This window comes from Sabethes cyaneus, chromosome 3 (assembly GCF_943734655.1).
Source record: "Sabethes cyaneus chromosome 3, idSabCyanKW18_F2, whole genome shotgun sequence".
In the NCBI taxonomy this organism is placed as follows: domain Eukaryota; kingdom Metazoa; phylum Arthropoda; class Insecta; order Diptera; family Culicidae; genus Sabethes; species Sabethes cyaneus.
The window spans coordinates 59856494-59876075 of NC_071355.1; the positions used below are offsets into that span (position 1 = coordinate 59856494).

General features: G+C 42.0%; 1 protein-coding gene across 2 annotated transcripts; it reads right to left on the reverse strand.

The window, feature by feature from the left end:
• Nucleotides 1–793: 793 nt before the first annotated feature.
• On the reverse strand, nucleotides 794–15167 carry LOC128741709 (hemicentin-1-like). Of its 2 annotated transcripts, XM_053837695.1 has the most exons (11): nucleotides 12755–15167; nucleotides 12029–12693; nucleotides 11018–11976; nucleotides 5608–5779; nucleotides 4591–5551; nucleotides 4398–4528; nucleotides 3126–4337; nucleotides 2317–3065; nucleotides 1584–2259; nucleotides 1398–1524; nucleotides 794–1338 (listed from the first exon to the last, which is right to left on the reverse strand). In XM_053837695.1, the coding sequence occupies exons 1-11, from the start codon at nucleotides 14824–14826 to the stop codon at nucleotides 945–947; spliced, it is 8118 nt and encodes a 2705-aa protein (XP_053693670.1). In that variant the 5' UTR covers nucleotides 14827–15167; the 3' UTR covers nucleotides 794–944. The 2 variants fall into 2 exon arrangements, with proteins under 2 accessions (XP_053693670.1, XP_053693669.1); XM_053837694.1 differs by having other exon boundaries at nucleotides 1584–3065.
• Between the last annotated feature and the right edge of the window lie 4415 nt (nucleotides 15168–19582).

A 19582-nucleotide genomic window follows, 5' to 3' on the forward strand; every position in this document is an offset into this window, starting at 1 on the left:
CGACGCGTTTATTTGTAATGCAATTCTTCTATGCTTCATTTTTAGTCTGGCGTAGATGTCCTCCGCCGTCTCAAGATTTTTAGTAATGATATCGAGGTCGTCTGCGAAGGCAAGCAGTTGGCTACTTTTGCTGAAGATCGTTTCTCTCGTTTCGATGCCTGCTCGCCGGATTAACGCTTAACAGGTTGTCGTTGTGACTTCTACCTTTTGTCCAATGCTGGAAGGTACATGGGTCGAAACAAGCTATAATCTGAGAGATTATAACCGAATTCGAACCCACAACACCCGCTACCGTCCCTTTATCAATTGTAGAACCACCACGGTGCACCGTTTCAAAAAAATATTAATTCAATTACCATACAAAAAACAAAGAGTGATGGAAGCCTGGAGATATTGCCCGTTTCTTTGGTAACAAAACGCGCTGTTCACTTTTTTGATAGCTTGAAATCGTCGCAGAAAGAATCTGCTTGACTGTATGTAAGTTATAAGTATATATTATGCTTATCTAGCACGTAAGCTATTGATTTACTTGACAAAATAAACGATATTTGCCACCGCGACGATTCTGGCGACGGTTATAATTCCTCGCGTACGAAAGGGTGGGAAAATGATAATATATAAGTCAGGCGAGTTAGCTGGCTGCTAGCAAGCGAGCTAGCGAATCGGTCAGAGCGAGCTAGCGAATCGCCCCTGTGTCATCATGTCCACTAGCTAGAAATTCTTCGACAGGACTCATTATTTAACTCCCAAGAGTTCAATATCCTTCAGTTGTCACAATTTTAGTATACTCCAGTCTTTATTAAATTATCTATGACGTAAACATAAATTTGTTAGTGTTTTTGGCATACAGACTACCTTATGTTAATTCTGTAAATAATCTATTTTATCAACTACATATTTTTAGTGTATAGCTGTCAATATTCACTATCGCAAGCTCACTGTACTTAGTGAACCTTTTTGAGCTGCTCGATAAGATGCACATAAACGGTAAATTTGTGAACGTAGTCCATAACTCTCGATTCAATACCAAACGCATGTGCAACAATTTTCAGCTTATAGATCTTACCACGTTGCATCCGTTTCGAACCGTACAGGTAGACTGCACCTGAGCTCTGTGGAGTTTTCTCCAAACTAAATACCTGACCGTAGGTCTGCTCTAGAAAGGAAAACGTTGTCTCTGTCGTGGTGCGTTGATAGGCCGGAATGGCCAGAGTGGCTAGCGGTTGCCTGGGACTGTACTTGTTCAGAACTATCACTCGGTACGTTAGGGTTTGCTCTACGTGTGCTCCATCGGGGCACCGTTGGTTAACGCCAAAGCGACAGTCCTGGTAGCATTGCCTGTAATTGGAAAACGAAATCGTAACTGCCCGGATTCAGGAACTGTATTATTTACTTACTCTAGAAGTTCGTCCTCTTCATATTCTTCCGGGCAAGCTGTTGGAACGCATACGTAGCTACCTCGGGTGTTCAAACAAGTTTGACCCTCACCGCATTCGTCTTCTTTAAAGGCACATTCGTCGACATCTGGAATTTTTTGTTTGTATTGAAAAACATCTGCTGATGTTCATTGAATATTCACTTACCGACACACTTATTGCCTTCCAGAAGATATCCTTCGGGACAAGTCATTTCATAGTTTATGATACTATAGGCAGGCTGCTCCCGAGTTCGTCGTTTGCTACATGTTTTCCCATCGGACGCCATCGTATAACCTGCCGGGCAAAAGCAGCTATAACTACCAAGTTCATTCGTGCAGAAATGTGTACATTCGTGGATTTCCTCTCGGCATTCGTTAACATCCACACAATCGTCGTGTACCATTCGATAGCCAGACGAGCAAAGGCACTCGTATCCACCTCTAGTATTGACGCACACCTGACCTTGACTATTACAACTGTGATCGCCAGTCTCGCACTCATTCAGGTCCACACATCTGTGAAGTGTTTCATTGTAGACCATTCCGGCGACACAGTTGAACTGTATTGCGTTACTGATTCCGCCAAAGTTCAGATTGTACGCTGTCGTATCTGGCGATAGTTGTACCGTGTTCTTAAGACTTACGGTGATCTTGTGGTAACCATCGTCGTCATAATCCTTCTCGGTTGGAATGTCAGAATATTCAACAGGTGGGGCTTCCACGAATTCAAAATTTCGAATCACTTTGAAATTCTGTGATTCATTATCCATGGAAACATCTTCATATTCATTTTCCAAGGATGGATGTTTCGTCTCGTACGTTAGAAGAGGGGAAAATTTGCGCTGAAAAAACAATATCAATATAAAGTATCTTATTTTTAAAAATTTCGGTATATCTACCTTTGAATCACGGTTGATGTTTTTCAAAAGTGCGTCGTTTCGACAGGATTTGCTAGAACATTTATCGACTTCTATGTTTTCCCCTTCGCATTCGTTGCCACCATTTTTGGGCTCCGGATTTGTGCAAGAGCGTTTCCGATGACGCACACCGACACCGCATGGTTTACTACACTTAGACCAAGAACCCCAATCCGACCAGCCGCCGTCCACTATGCATTCGCGTATTTTACATATCTGAATTTCGCTTTCCGAACCTACACATGGAAGGCCACCATTTCGAGGTGCCGGGTTAGCGCAACTTCTCCAACGAATCGACCGACCAAACCCGCAAGTCTCACTGCAAGGTGTCCAGTTAGTCCAGGAAGTCCAATCGCCGTTGATAGGACAAAACTTCACATTACATACAGTCTCGTCACGTTCATCCCCAACACAAGGTTTTCCTCCCAGTGACGGCGCCGGAGAATCACATTTACGAGTGCGAAAACTAACGGATTTCATTCCGGTGAACTCGACGATGCAATCCAGTGAACAATTACTCCACCTACTCCATATTCCCCAGCCACCGTTCACTGAACACGGCAGCATTTCACAGTTCTTAAGCTGAACATTCTCACCTACACAATTGTACTGAGTACCATGGGCCGGAGAACCGCTCGGTAGAAGACAGATGCGAGACCGAAACTGTGTTCCTTTGCCGCAAGTTGCACTGCACGCACTCCATTCACCCCAAGGAGACCAGCTCACAGGAACTGGAACAAGAAATAATCAGAATTGCTTTTCTACCGGCACTCAAACACTAAGTAACTCACCTTCCACGCTGACATGAAAGTCACGACTAACTTGACCATGCAGGTTGCGACCGACGCACCTGTAGTTTCCTGCATCCGAAGATTGCACTCCTGAGATTCTCAATATTTGACCATTGGACGCCAGGAAGAATCCTGACCGTTCATTGCTCAACGGCGTATCGTCTTTGGTCCAAATTACTTCCGCTTCCGGGACGCCAATCATTTCACAGTTTAAATCAAGACTATGATGCAACAGCACCATCGGTTTTAACGCATAATCGATGTCCTTAAACTGCGGAGGTGATTGAACCACTATGTGGAACAATTTCTGCGTTGATCCGGCACTGTTGTTTACGTAGCAGGAATATGTCGATGTTGACTCGATATTGTACAACTCCAAAACTGAATCTTTATTCGGCAGGCGTTCGTTCAATTTTTCATCCAAATACACTACCTTGGTCCAGTATATCTCCGGTGTTGGATTACCCAAACTAGCACAGTCCAGTGTAACGTTATCACCTTTCAAAATAGACACTTCCTCCTGTTCCGGCTGATCGGCTATGGCTTCGTTGTCGCTGAAAACTACACTATTTATCATCGTCGGAGGCACCAAAATGCTCACTGAAAACGTGAGCTCGAATTTCCCGACGGAATTCTCTGCAAGACAGGTATAATTGCCACCATCTTTTCGGCTCGTTGCTGATAGGAATAGGGTTTGATCGTTGGATTTAATGGGTTTTGAATTGCGGAACCAGCTGATGGAAGGTCTCGGATGACCTGCTATAGGACAAAACAAAAACAGTGGAAGACCCTCCAAGATATGGAAAGCGGGTCCGGCTTTGAGTTTGTTTGCTTGAACAAACGGTAGAACGAGTACCTCGATGGTGGATTTTCGTTCGTCATAACCAACAGCATTTTGCGCTAAGCAAAGGTACTTGCCAGCCGAACTAGGTGTCGCATTCGATTGGTGGAGGCTTAGTTGAATTTCGTATTCGGATGTTTTTGTAACCGAGAATAGTTGCTTCTGTAGAGCGTATGTTTTGCCTGTGATCCGATAGGACTGATCGAGGGCCAAGGAATCGAGATCCGCGTCAGTCGTTGACGCAAGAACCTCACCTTTATATATGAGGCTGACTACTGGCAGTGGACTACCGCTAGCCTGGCAAGAAATTGTCAACGGTTCGTCGATAAGAACGGTTTGTCTTTCGAGGAAGCGCGTTATTTCCGGACTCTCTGCAATTTTAAACAGGTTATTGATAAAAAGATTTACAAAAACCAAATTCAAAAACTTACGATAGACAGTAACTTGGAACTTCTTTTCGTCGACTCCGAAAATGTTTTCCGCCTCACAAGTGTACAGACCGGAATCCTGCGGTTGTATTACGCTTAAGTCCAAAACATCTTCAAACTCTTCCAGAATTATACTAAAATGGTACAATTCATTTGTTAATTTAAAAAACCAATTGAATCATGCTAAAGGTCTTACTCGTCCTTCATCCAGTGGAACAACGCAGGAGGGTTGGCACGCATCGTGCAGTCCAACTGTAGGTCTTCATCTTTGAACACCTCGATGTGATTGATCGCTTCCCCCCAGTGTCTGGGCGATGTCATAACGTCTAGCCGGTACACTTTGCGGGCATTGCCCAGCTCATTCTCGGCTACGCACGTGTACAGGCCACTGTGATGTGTATCGATGTCTTCGATCGCCAATTCACTGCTCCGGGAGATTATAGAATCATCTTTACTCCAGAATACTGTCGGTTGTGGTGAGCCGCTTGCGTGACACACCAGCTGCAACTCCTCGCCTCGTAGAAGCGTGACTTCCGCAACGTTCGTTTCACTCGAAGAATCGATTTCATCGTCGTCTTCCCCGTCGTAATCTGCGGTTCCGTGTAGGATGTGTTCGATTTTCGGTGGCGAAAGGATTCCCACAATAAATGTATGATTATTTCTACCCGCTGGATTCTCAACAAAGCACGTGTACGTTCCAGCGTGTGTTTGACGAAGTCGATCGATTTGTAGGATATTTTTCAATGTATGCACATCCGACATGTCAACGTAGCTGTCTAAATTGCGCTCGTTGAGATGCCAGAGTAAGCTCTCATAGTCTTCGAAGGGACAAACTAGTGCTAGAGAGTTGTTCTCCTTTGCCTGCACAACTGGACCAGTTTCGGAGGCATTCACAGCTTTCGTTGGAGGGTTCAGAATTGTTATCTCCGTTGATCGGCTGTCACTTCCTTCTTCGTTTTCCAGTGTGCAAGTATAGTTGCCAGGGGATTGTTGATTGTAGGCAATCTTTAAACTTGCATTTGTATTCAGCAGCTGGTTATTCCGACGCCAAGAAGCCTGTGGCGGAGGATTTCCTTCGCCTTCACAGTTAAGTATAATTTCTTGGTTTGGAAGCAACTGAGCGCGTTCAGGAATGCTACTGGTAACTTTTGGTGGTTCTGAAAAATGACACACGAAACTGATGGCCTTGCTCAAACTTAGGTTCTGTACTTACCTTTCACGACTAGGTAGTAGACTTTTTGATTATTTCCAATCGCATTTTCAGCATTACAAACGTAGGTACCCTGGGACAACCTTGTAACATTCACGATCAATAAACCTATATCGGTGAACTCAACGTTTTCTATATCAATCGGTTGATCCTCAAATGTCCAGCTGATGTTGGGCTATTGAAAAGAAGATTATTTAGACGAGATTTGTCTTCCCTTTTCCTACGCAAAGATATCCACAAAGCCAGCTGGAGATCACCTGACCAACGTACAAAGAACTAGAATGACCACGTTCTTATAGATGGCTGGTTCTTCTCTAACATCACGAACATACGTTTCCTTCGGGGTGCGAATATTGACTCTGACCATCACCTAGTAGCAGTATATGTGCGTTCAAAATTGTCAATCGTATACCAGAAATGTCGAAGCCGTCCTCCTCGGCTGAACATCAAGCAGCTAGATAAGCCACAATTTGTCCAGAACATGTGCGAATACTGGATGAGGCACTGCATTCTTCCGAGAGGTGCTTCAAACCTCGAAGACGGTTGGGGCAGAATATGCTCGGCCATCGGAGAGACTGCTCCTGCACTAGGTAAAGCGCCCCGGAGAATGGAAACTGATTGGTTTGATGGGGAATGCCAGCAAGCGGTAGAGAGAACGAAAATTGTATGGAAAAATTATAAAAATACTGATAAGCTAGGAACCAGTTGACCACTATCCTGAGGAGTAAAAAGCGCCAAAAGAAAAACAGAGATCGTGAAGAATTAGAACAACGGTTTCGGGCTAATGACACGCGCAAGTTCTACGAGAAGGTGAATCAATCTCGTAAGGACTACACACCGAAATCTGACATGTATAGGGACGAGGGAGGGAATCTAATCACAAACTAACGCAAGGTGGCCGAACCAGTTCTTCGATGCACACCTCAATGACGAAGTTGCACAAGCTGATGAAACGGAAGTAAACCAAGGAGTGCTCCTTATGAGACCTCCGAGAAGTCAAACGAGAAATCGGGTTGCTGAAGACCAACCAAGCCACCACCAAGCTTTATAAACATGGTCGAAAAACGCTGGCAATGGCTCTATAGTGGTTTTTTTTTCTCCAAGATTTGGGTGGAGGAGAAGAAGCTACCGGAGGAATGGATGGAAGGAGTGGTTCGTCCCATCTACAAAAAGGGTGATCAGCTTGCCTGCTGTAACTATCGCTGCATAACGATGGTAAGGGCCGCCTACAGGATACTCTCCAAGATGCTGTTACGCTGGCTGTAACCGAAAGCACAAGGTTAGGTACAGAATTATCAGGCAAGGTTTCGTAGAGAATCAGGCGGGTCCCGCGTCGCTACGGACCAAATTTTTACCCCCGACAGATCTTGCAGAAATGTCTAGAGTACAACGTGCGCACGCATCACATCTTTATTGATTTAAAAGCAGCATACGATACAGTCGATCGTGACCAGCTAGGCTTCGTGAGCATCTCGTGGACACTTTCAAGTCCCTTCGAGATGCAGCGAGGGTTGCAACAAGCTGACGGCTTATCCTGCATGCTGTTCAACAACGCCCTGAGCGGATGATCCGGCGAGCGGGCATCGAAACGAGAGACACGATTTTCACCAAAGGTGATCAACTTCTAGGCTCTGCAGATGACTTTGGTATCATGGCAAGGAACTTTGCGACGGCAGAGGCAATCTACACCGGACTGAAAGCAAAGTTTAGGACGATTGGGCTAAATGCGTCGTAGATCAAACGCATAAAGGGAAGAGGCGTAAAAGAAACAAACGTAACTGTTGACGGTGACGAACTAGAACTGATAGATGGATTCGTGTATTTAGGATCGCTAGTGACCGCGAACAACAACACTAGTAACGAGATCCAGCGGTGCTTTCACGTGGGAAATCGGACGTACTTTGCCCTTCGCAAAACGCTACGATCAAGAAGCTTGCGTCGCCGTACGAAGCTGACATTGTATAAAATCCTTATCAGACCAGTAGTTCTTTATGGACTTAAAGCTGTAACGTTGCTCACGGAGATATGCGCCTTTGCCGTGTTCTAGCAGAAGATGCTGCGAACGATATTTGGCGGACTATAAACTGAAAGCGGAGGTGTATGAATCACGCGCTACAGGCACTGGCAAAAGACTGGCGTAAGGATGCCGGACGACAGTGCGACGAAAACAGTTCTCTTCAACAACCCCACCGTCCCCAGGAACAGAGGAGCTCAACGTGCAATATGGTTCAACCAGGTCGAGAGTGATTTTCATCTTCTAAAACGACTGGGAAATTGGTGACGAGTGTCCCAAGATCGCCTCGCAGTTGGCTTTGAGGTATGACGCTGGCCTAATAAACCAGTCGTCGTATGTTCGAATCTCGACTGGAAGAGGCTGTTAGAGTCAATGAGATCGTAACCACTGGCCCTGCAATTGACCTGCACTCTAATAGCTAACCGCGAACTCTGTCGTTTAAAAAAACAGAAATGAGAGATAAAGATGGAAGTATTTTGACAGACGACCGAGCGGTGCTCGAAAGATGCAATCAGCACTAAGATGAACAACTGAATGGCGTGCCGATGGAAGACCGTGATAGTGAAGGAAATGTCTTTTTGGTGCAGCAAGCAACGGAGTTGTGACACCTTCATCGATAAGCGAAGGCAAAGAAGCCATCCATCAGTTGAAGAACAACAAAGCAGCAGGAAAGGCTGGTATTGGAACTGTTCAAAATGTACCCGGACAAGTTGGCAAGCTGTTTGTATCAATTGATTGTTAAGATTTGGGATACCGAAAGACTACCGGAGGAGGGGAAAAACGCGGTTATTTCTCCTATCTACACAATTTTATCACTTCTAGTTGCATCAACTCATTTATGATCAGAATTAGTCCTATATCAGGTGCTACAATTACTTTGTTACCACTGTGTTAGTAGCAACGAAAGGCATTAAGCTGGATTGTTAGAACTATCAAGCGATGCCAAGTCATATTCCATGTACAGTCGCCAATAGCCAATAGATTTGTGGGAAGTTATCAAGCCGGCTTTGTGAAGGGTCGACTTATAATGGCTGAAGTTTTTGAAGCATCTTAGTAGAATACGAAACCTAAAATTAAAAAAGAAGAAAACTTATCCAATTTAATTCTACTATGTATATTTTATTCACGACAGATACGTATTTTCGGATTTCAAACCCTACATTACCCAGAATAAAAGGACAGCCCAAAATACACAAACCAGGAACGGAAATGCGGGAAATAATCACGGCAAACGGATCACCCACGGAAAAGATTGCCAAGTGGTTGGTAACCGAGTTTCAAAGAATGCCTATAAAGTTCTGCTCGGGCGTTCTGTCAGTAGCACACGAGAATTCGTCTAGTACCTAAAAACATTGAGAGAACTAGCAGAAGACGACATAATGGTCTCTTTTGATGTTACGGCCTTATTCCCAAGCGTCCCCGTGAAAGAATCGATAAGCCTCTTGGAAGACTGGCTATTGAAACAGCATGAGGATAACGCATGGAGAAAAAAGGTGGGAGGATATTTGAAGCTGACACGTTTGTGTATGGAGGAGAATTACTTTACATTCAGGGACAGTTATTACAAACAACTGAAAGGTGCACCGATGGGTAATCCTTTATCTCCGTTTCTGTGCGAACTATTCATGGCTAACCTTGAAAACAAGCTGGAACAAAACCAGGTACTCCCAACAAGATGGTGGCGCTACGTCGACGACATTTTTAGCATCATCAAAAAAGGAGAGCTGGAAACCATTCTAGCAGCCATGAATGGTACACACAGGAACATACACTTCACATATGAAATAGAAAAAGATGGAAAACTTCCTTTTTTGGATATCATAATAATAAGACAAATTGAAAGCACAGAAACACAAATTGAAATTTATAGAAAACCAACAAACACCAAACGAGTTATACCACTCCCACCAACACAAAATGGCAGCTTTCCATCACATGATACATAGGATGGAAACATTACCGTTAAGTGAGCTAGGAAAACAAAAAGAACTAGCACACATTCTTCAAATAGCAAAACTAAACGGATATAAAGAAACGACAATCCAGAACATGATTTCCAAAAAAGAAGAGACGCATACAAAAAATCACTCACAACACTTACACCAATCACACCAGAACTCAAAAGAGTGGCAGTAGAATACGACATTACATTAGAATACAAACATTACACGCCCTCTCCGTTGGAAAATGAGGAAATTTGGAATTGATCTAGTCTACACGAGCCGAAACAACCAGCTCAAAAATAAGTTGGGATCAACTTAAGGCCCGATTGAACAACAAAGAAAATCCGGGATTTATGAAATCAGTTGCCCACATTGCGAGAAGGTTTACATCGGTCAGACTAGAAGGAATCTGGAAACACGAACTAAAGAACACTTGGCAGAGGTAACAAAAGCATCAAGAGATGCCCAGAAAGGTCTGACACATCATTTTAGATCAAAAGTGGCTAAGCACGTCTTCAACGACAACCATCCGCTGACCATTGACAACGCAAAAGTAATTAACAACTGCTCTGCGTGGAAGATGGATGTAGCGGAGAGTTTAGAGATTTACAAGAGGTGCTCCTCCACTTTACTAAACAAAGACCCTGGAAACGGTTTTTCTTGACTTTTTAAGTATGTGCCAAAACACAGACATATAGGGACACACTCAGACGAGACAATTGCTGGCTAAAAATTTCGCTCTCTCTCTCTTCTCAGATCCCGGTTTCACATGGAAGATGGAATACCCGACTAAAACACGAAGCAGAGAAGATTGGGTTAAAGATAATTACGTCGAAAACGAGTAATATGCTGCCGGGTGAGCAACTTGAGCCTCCGTACATAGTGCACATTGAACAAAACGCTAATTAGACCGGTTGTCATATATGGCCATGAAACGTGGACACTGCTGGAAGATGACCTGCGAGCGTTTGGAATTTTAGAATTGCGGATGCTAAAAACCACCTTGCAAGAGATCGTGCAAGAGTGCAACAAAACGGAGTATGGACACGAAGAATAGACCATGAGTTCTCGTGTCTCTGCGGCGAACCCAGTGTTCAGAAGGTGGCTAAAGCCGAACTGATATATTGGGCAAGACTTGTTGCCTGAATGCCGGACAATTATACAACTACCAAAATGATTTTTGCAAATGGTTTTCAAAGAGGGTAACAGTGAGCAAGAGGCGCGGTACTGGAGACCAGCTGCCATGAACCAAGTTAGATGAAAGAATCACGTTATGCGTTATGCCTTGGCATGAGACGTAAGGCCAATTAAGTAAGTAAGTAACTGTGTACAGAAACTAAATGAAAGGTAAGCATTTGCATTAACAAAATTATTTGCATTACTAAATTATGCTAAAAGCTTATCAAACACGTCAACCGATACATATTTACGTTCATTAGGCTTTGGATCGGCTTACCTTCGGAAATCCAATCGCTGTGCACTCGAAACTAACATTTTCGCCACGGGACGCGGCAATGGCGGTATCTTCGGGAGGACCAAGCAAAAACTGTGGCTTTCCATAAACAACCACGGTGGTCGCGGATGATTGCTCTCCAAATGCGTTGCTTGCGGTGCACCTGTAGATTCCGGAGTCTTCCAGGGTGGCTTCGAAGGGTATGCTCCTGTTAAGTGGTTGTTCGTTGAAATACCACGTTATCTCCGGTTTCGGTACTCCAGAGGCGTGGCATTCGAGCGATATTTCTTCACCAACTCGACTGCTAATGGATGTGGGAGATGTTCTGGGGAAGTACGGAGGGCTACCGTGTCGCAGTGAAAGTTCACTCATGTGAGTTGCCATGGGATTCGATGCTAGACATTGGTAGAGACCAGTATGATCTTGTTTGAAATGCTCCATAAATACGAGCGTTTTGTTGTCGTTTACCAAGCTGAATCGTGTATCTGTCTTATTAATGATTTGTCGATTAAAATACCATCGTATTTGCGGCTCTGGAAGCCCTGTACTTTCACAAGTGAGTTGATGTATTGAATCATCCAGTCCAACGTGCTCGGCATCCACAAACTTCTCATCAACAAGAATTCCGTCTATGTAAGGTGCTTCCATCGTGCGAACTTCTACAACGATGCTGTCGGCTCCATGCGCATTGGACAGAATACAGCTGTAGATGCCTGGATCTCCCGGATTAAAGTTGTTAATAATCAACTGATACTGTACTGCATTACGAGTTTGATCGATATTTAAACTAACTTCGACGTTATTTTGCGCATCATGAGGACTACTTTCAAACGTTAGTCGTTCATTTGTCCATATATATTCACTTAGTGGTTGACAAAGGTCACAAGAGCAGTTCAGTATTACTTTATCCCCAGGTTGAACATACACGATCGCATTATCCGGCCTAGGGATTTTGGGAGGCTCTACAAGTAAAGAGTCTTGAATTTTAATACCATTTTGAATGATCTAGCTTACCATTTGCTTCGCCTATCACCGTAATGGTTCTTCTTGCTGAACCGTGACGATTTCTACCGTCACAAACGTACGAACCCTCAACTTCTGGAGAAATTATTGGCAGCGTCAGAGTGAAACCATTTTCTCTAAGTGGCACTTCTTCCAGCTCGTCTAAAGGTCGGTAACTCCATGTAATTGAAGGTTTTGGATTTCCTTCTAAACCACATTCCAAAGCTAGTGGTTTACCATAGGCAGCTGTTGCTATATTTGATAGCTCTGCAGGAGCCTTGGGTGCGTATTCCACCGTGAGATTAGTTGAATCCCAAATCATTCTTCCATCGGATTCGACTCGACACTCGTAGGAACCGGCGTCTTTAGATGTAATATGGTACAATTCAAGATATTCTTTTCCGAAAGCTTCCTCCAGTTCGACTCCGTTGAAACTCCATATTTTTGGAACCTTAGGACTGATATTTTTCGTAATACAACGAAGTGCTATAAGGGCCTCATGTTCGAATGCTACAATATCTTTTGGGTAAACACCTACTACCGGTTCTGGACGGGCTTTGACCTTAACAACAGCTATTATTTCATTTTCGCCTATACTGTTTTTTGCATGGCATGCATAGCGTCCCGAGTTTTTAATCGTTACGTTTGATATTTGCAGCTTAAAGGAATCTGTTAAACTATTTTTAATTGTTTAGACAGTTAAGGTATTAAAACTGGATATCACTAAAGTTTACTTACTTGAAATTTCTTTCCGATAGCTGTCGATTGAACCGCTTCCATTGAACAACAACTGGGGAGAGAGATTCAACGCGACAGTTGATCTGCAGCTCATCACCTTCTAGTAGCTCTGTATCGGTAAAGTCTAACGAAAGCTCTGGAGCACTTAATCCGGCAGCTTGTATAGCGGTCGATATCAAGCGATCTAAGCGATTGCCATCCACATCTTTTCCGGCGACGGTTATTTTGAACTTTTGTCGTGGAGCCCTGAAGGCGTCGGTCGTATAAACGGTGGACGAATCTTCTAGCAGAGTTTTATTGAGTGGGAGTGTAAATTTGAATGAAGTTGCCCCAGCATCACCGGTGTCGTGAGATGTGATCGTCACATTCGATAACGTATCGAATCCATCTGTTTGAGAAGGTTGAATTGTCAGTATGTTAGCCGCGTCAAGAACGGGTTGACGGAAAAGCGTTGAAATCGATGTTGGCTTGGCTTGCGAGAAACCAAATTTGAACTTAACATCACTGTTGCCTGAAAGCCGAACCGAGTGAGGCGAGTTAGAACCAGCTTTGATATTCCACTTGCCCGCTATCGGATCCGGTACATTTACAACTTTCACATTCTCCAGATCCAATATGGCTTTCGATTTATTGTACGGAACCTGCTGAGGATCAGTTATTTCGATGTTTGGTCGATGGCCGGCTACACTAACGCTAAACTCCTTCAGGGTTGCATCCACATCGAGGTCGATATCATGCGTTTCGGCTGTCCGAGAATCCACAGCCTTCAAAGGGACGTGATCTATGTTCAGCATACCCCTAATACTAAGTAGAGCTTGTTCGATCTGATCTTTCTTCAAGTCAAAAATTTCCCCATTACTGGCAGCAGCAATATCGTTCATTGCTTTATGACCAGGAGTATTTTTTCCATCACAAAAACCTGTTAGAAGGAAAGTAATTGGAGTTTGCTTCTGTTGCACAAGCCGTAAAACTCTCTGATCTAATTTAAAATCCTTGGCAGTAGCATCTGTGAAAACGAAAACAAACGAATGCGGAAGGGCTGCCTCAATTGCATCCGAAATGGCAGCCAGAGCAGCCTCTGGGCAGTCTCCACCTCCGTATATTTGAAGATTTTCCAATGCTTGCAGCAGTTCGTCTTTGTTTCGAGTCACCAACCGGGGACCGACTTGAGGATCTCGGAACGGCACAAAAACATAATTGTAGATTGGATTATTTTTTAGGTGAGTGATTTCATCGATGATCAGCTTGGCTCCATCGCGCAACTGTTTCAGATCATCGAGCATTGACCCGGTTGCATCGAATACGATAACCAAACTGCGCTGCCCTTCCACCAAGGCTTCGTAATTGTTACGAATATTCGATAATTTGGTGCCCAGTTTTGGTATTAAAATGTTGGTTATTTGAGGAATTTCCGCTCCATCAGATACAAGCGGTTCAGGTGCAATTGAATCACTTAATAATTTATTTTCTTCCAAAATATTTCCCAAATCCTCACGTTCCGAAACTGGTCGCAGAACTTGTTGCAGTTTCAGTTTCATATTATCCGTCTCGTTCTTCTCTTTCAACAATCCAAGCAAACTCAGCACTTCACGTGATGCTGGTTTCCTGCGTAGCACATCAATGATGTCATCACCCAGATCAGCCTGATCTGCTTGCATTTCTTCACTATCACCGAACAGCTCACCACTAGCATCAAACTCGACGGAACCTTGCTCTTCGACGCTAAACAACGCTGGCATTGTGACGTTGTCATCTTCATTGCTGTTCTTCTTGAACGCTTCCGTTTCTTCTTCCCAGGAATTCCTGAAGTCGAACAGCTGTTCGTCAGCATTTTCCGACAGCGTCGTCTTATCAATCTGCTCGTAATTGTTATTGCCGCTAATAGCCATTTCTGAATGAATCGTTGTATCCCGGGGCGTGACCTCCGGCTCCGTCTTTGTTTTGATCTGGTCGAGCTTTCCGCTCACCAAAAGCATCCACAGTTCATCGTTATCAGTCGCGTTGCTGCCGGTCGCGCTAATTATTGCAAAGGCTACGATTATAAATGCTGGAACAAGACGATTTATTTGCATGGCTGACTTTATAATTTAATGTTCTGAAATCAAATTTATGACTTTCTAGGCTTTCGGGTGGTCCAAATTCGGTGAATATGCATTAATCACAAGCTCTCTGCAGTGTGCTTCACAACGACACCATCGCGCCAGCAAAATCCACCGTTAGATGTACGTGATACTGGAGGTTTCTACCGAAAACCACGTGAACACTATTCAACTTGTCACAGATAACGTATAACTGGTGTAACACAGGATAAATCACATGGAATACATTTCCCTTTAAAGAAATTCCACTTAACATTTATAAAACACTGATCTGCTTTGAACCGACCCGCAGTAAATCGATCGAACGTCCGAACTTATCAGTTGCGAGTAGGAAAATGATGATCACGCATAGCTCGCGCGCGGTGAATGAAGCAATGAATTCGAACGTGACAGATGGCACTGTTGTTGAACAAAAGACTTGAGAGTAAACTTTAGCGTGAGAGATACCGTAAAAAAGAGACAAAATCGCACGTGCTTTTGGATTCTCCCACAGTCAGCTCACAACTTTCTTATCAGCAGCAGATTTCTCTGTTTACATAGGTCTAGTATAGAAACGATTCACAAAAAATGTTCTTTTTCTAGAAAAGTGTTCGATGGTACAATCAAAAAACCTAAATTGACAATACAATTTGGAATTCTGATAGATGCATTTTCCCTACGACTGTTCCGAACTTTGAATGTTTCGAATCGGAATTTCAAATACAGTAATAAATTAAACGGAATAGTTTTTTTCTCTATATTCTACGCTCAACAAAAAGCGGTTTTCAGTTCCTATAGGATTCCTGATTCCTGTTCCTGATTCGCCATATGGCGCAAATGACGGATAAGTTAAATAATTCTAGAGATATCTCGGGTATGTGAAGAGATAGAAGATTGCTGTATTCGACAAAATTATTTATCTGAACCAGATACATCTGGCTGTGAACAATAAAACTTAGGACTGATACGATAGATGGCGCTTATGACGAGTAAATTGATTTTTTGGAAATATCTGAATCGTGACGAGACAGAATGTTACTGTGTTCTACAAAGTTTTTTATTCGGAAAAGATGCATTCGGTAATACATTACAAAGTTCGAAACTGTCTCACTAGGTGGCGCACATGATCAAATCAGAATCTTATGACGATGTATTACGACCGTGATAAGATAGAAGGTTGCTGTTTTCGACAATGTTGTGTGACTCAACAAAACAAATTTGAAAATGATCGGTAAAACTAGGAACTGTCCCGATAGATGTGGCAGTTGGTAAAATAATATTCCTTTTAACAAATTATATCGAAAAAAAAGATTAAATTACAAGCAAATTATGTCTGGTAAAGAACACCAAAACGTTTGCCAATAGTATTTCATTGGTGATAACTGAGTTTTTGAATCTTCGACAATCTTGACAGGCTGAATAAATAATGAAAACTTTAGAGACAATTAAGACTCGCTTATCTGGAGATACTTGTTATTTATTTTACTGTATGTGATTAGGTCAAAATTGTTTTGTTGTCTGAAGATTTTTACGGATATATCAGAAATAGTTTCACTAGTCAAAGGTGGGAAAGTCAAATTAAACAATACAGTAAATAAATTCGAAACACATCTGTTTATTTAAAAACCTTTTGATTTACTTTTTGTTTGAAATATATTTGTAATTAAGCTGAGTCATCATCCGAAGTACAGTCGTCGCATTTTGTTATTATATTCGCGTACTTTTTGCAAATAAAGTGACTACAAGAAACACAACGGATTGTTGTTGAGGAGTTCTTGCAACTTTTTCATCTATCTCACTTTCTGTCATTCAATGGTGGTAGTTCATCTGTTGTTGTATGAAGATGGATTTGTAAAAATGTTTTTATATCATGTGGAAGTGTTGGAATATCGGCTCGTACTTGCAGGTGCCCTTTCATCAATGAAAGTGCCAGATTTTTTAGAAACACTCTCCGAGGCATGGGATCGGTGTCAGGTTTGGCAAAATACAAAACTTGTGCATTGATACCAGCAATATTTAGCAGCACATAAAAGAACGCCTGAGTCCAGAGTCGTGTCTTTCTTGCTACCGTATAAGCAGCACACATTTTATCTACCATATCTACTTCCCCTGTTGTCTCATTATAATCCAAAATAATCATTGGCTTTTGAGACGCTAGGTCAATATCTGGCTGGTCATGCATTGTCGAAATTAGAATAACACCACGATTTGCCTTTGGTACATACGAAACCAATGTGGTTTCTTTTTTGAAACCGAACAAGGAGCTTTTCGCTTCTCTGTGTTTGCTCGGTAAAAATTCTGGCGGTATCTCTTTCCGGTTTTTTCGTACAGTACCGAGGCAAGTTAAATCAATACTTAACAGATACTGAGCCAACTCAAGACTGTTATACCAATTATCCATAGTTATGTTCCGGTTACTATTCTGAATTGGTGAGATAAGTCGTTTTACAATCTCAGTAGGGCTGTTAGACACTTTGTATGGCCCTACCGGCTGTTGTCCACAATAGAGCTCTAGATTGTACGTGTAATACGAGTTTGCATCGCACAAAGCTTGCACTTTTAAACCATATTTAGTTGGTTTTGACGTAGGACTACGTCTTACGGCAAGTTTTGAGATAGGGTGTCATTCCAAAAAATCGAAAAATGCGAGCGTCACGAAAAATGAAAGGTTTTGAACGCTAATAGCTCAGCGGTTTTCCGATCGATTTTCAATATTCTTACACCAATCGATCGGAAAATCTTCTAAGAATTGACCCAAATGAAGAAAAATATGGATTCTTGATGTTGAACTATTGAAAAATTGAAAATAATGAACTTATGTTTTACCCGAATTCTCGCTTTGTGATTGGTTGGAAGATTCTTTACGATGATCTAAACCTATACCAATTTGATATCTGTGCTTGGGAAGTAAGCCAAAACAAGTGACAAAGTATCCTCATTTCAACAAGATTTCTTAACACCGCGGTTAAACCTAGACCATTTTGATGTCCTTGCTTGGGAAGTATACCAGAAAGAGTGGCAAAGCCCCCTCGTGCCAACAGATTTTTTACGAACGCGATTAAACCTAGTCCAATTTGATGTCTGTGTTAGGAAAGTGTGCCAGAAAAAATGACAGAAGTACGTTGTTCCAACAGATCGCAAATTCTTTACTGCGACTGCCAGACGACTAAACCTCGGCGAATTTGATATCTGTGTTGGAAAAATGTGCTACAGCTGTAGTGTACGGTTATAATACGACTCTGTATGAATACGCATGTTTGCCGTTTCATTAGAAGTGTAGTGAAAAGATGTGCTGTTGATAAAACAGGATTGAATTGGTAAAATCCCTTCAACGTGAGGAACCATGGGTAATAAAAACAATCTTTAATTTCAGTAAGTTAGCGGGAAAGCAATAGTTTGTGTTATTGATTTTGTTAAATTGTTTTTAAATGCACAATATTTTGAGAATCGAACGTATGCAATGTTACTACTTTGATAAATGTTACATACAACGCATGTAGCATGTATATATGTTGCATATAGCATGTATACATGATGAATCGAATGATTACAAGCATGAATACATGCCACTATCACTACAAAGACACTTACGTAGTCCTGCGTCACCTATATATGCGGTCGTGTCTTGTACACAACCCCTCTGATTTTTTTGGGCATGTATTGTATAAAACTACAACGTCCTCTAAAAGGGTGTAGCATCTCATCAATAGTTAACATTTCCCCTGGCGTATAACTCATCCTACAATTTTCAATGAACTTTTCGCACTTTTCAATGAACTCTCGTATTGGAGCAATCTTGTCGATTTTTCGTCGTTCCACTCGAGTGCCTCTATCATCGAACCGCAAGTGTCGTAAAAGAAACAAGAATCTTCTATAACTCATCAACGAACGCAAAATTGGCATTCCCGTCCCATGTTTATCCCGCAGTTCGACTACATTTGTATAGGAACTTTTCTTGATGCCGTTCAAGTATAGTATACCTATCAGAAAGGGGAAATAAAAATACCTTATCCATGTTGTGAACAGTAAAAATATAATTACAGATGTGCTCTAAAATTTTGGTAATAATAAAATTTATAGAAAAAAGTGGTGTTTACCCTAAAAAATATAAAATGCAAAATAAAACAATACTTAAAAAGTTACTTCAATAATTAAAAAGTTTAAAAAATATAACTGAGATGGTAAGATTTTTAGTTAATCTGCGATTATTAATATTCTTCAGTAAGTTATTAAATGTAAAAATTATTAGACTTACTAACCAGAGCAGATAATTCACTTTTTGGTGTTAGTTGACTGTCCCGATCTCTGCTATAGAAACCTAAGACAAGATATAAAATATGAAACTGTGCGATGGAGCAAACAGATTTATATTCGATCTTGCGTTGGTCGACCTTATTAAATAGGTACAATTCTAGATAGAATTGACAAAAGAGCGAATGTTGTTTATGCTTGTGACATTCACCCTTTTGTTAATTTTATCTTCAATTATTTTTCTAAAAGCTTATCGCGGTTCAATTTGATTTGTATTTTGAACAAAAAAGTCGAAAATGTCGAACTGCTATCTTTTATTTTCAGACGGCTTACCTTTGATCTGGATATGCTGGTTTGTGAAGCGAACTAAGTTTTCTAGCATATTCTGATCAACAATTTTTAGAAAAGCACTCAATTCGTCTGTTATATCACGTGCTGTATCGGATAAACCACTTTTAAACTTTATAATGTTTTTCTGCTTAACTTTAGATGACTTTTA

Bases quoted from the DNA above. Each gene is read 5' to 3' on its own strand.
- LOC128741709 (XM_053837694.1), bottom strand. From the start codon at position 14,826: ATGCAAATAAATCGTCTTGTTCCAGCATTTATAATCGTAGCCTTTGCA. The intron at 3,066-3,125 runs GTGAGTTACTTA...TTCTTGTTCCAG, and splicing joins CTTTCATGTCAGCGTGGAAG to TTCCTGTGAGCTGGTCTCCT. The intron at 1,525-1,583 runs GTAAGTGAATAT...AAAAAATTCCAG, and splicing joins GGAAGGCAATAAGTGTGTCG to ATGTCGACGAATGTGCCTTT.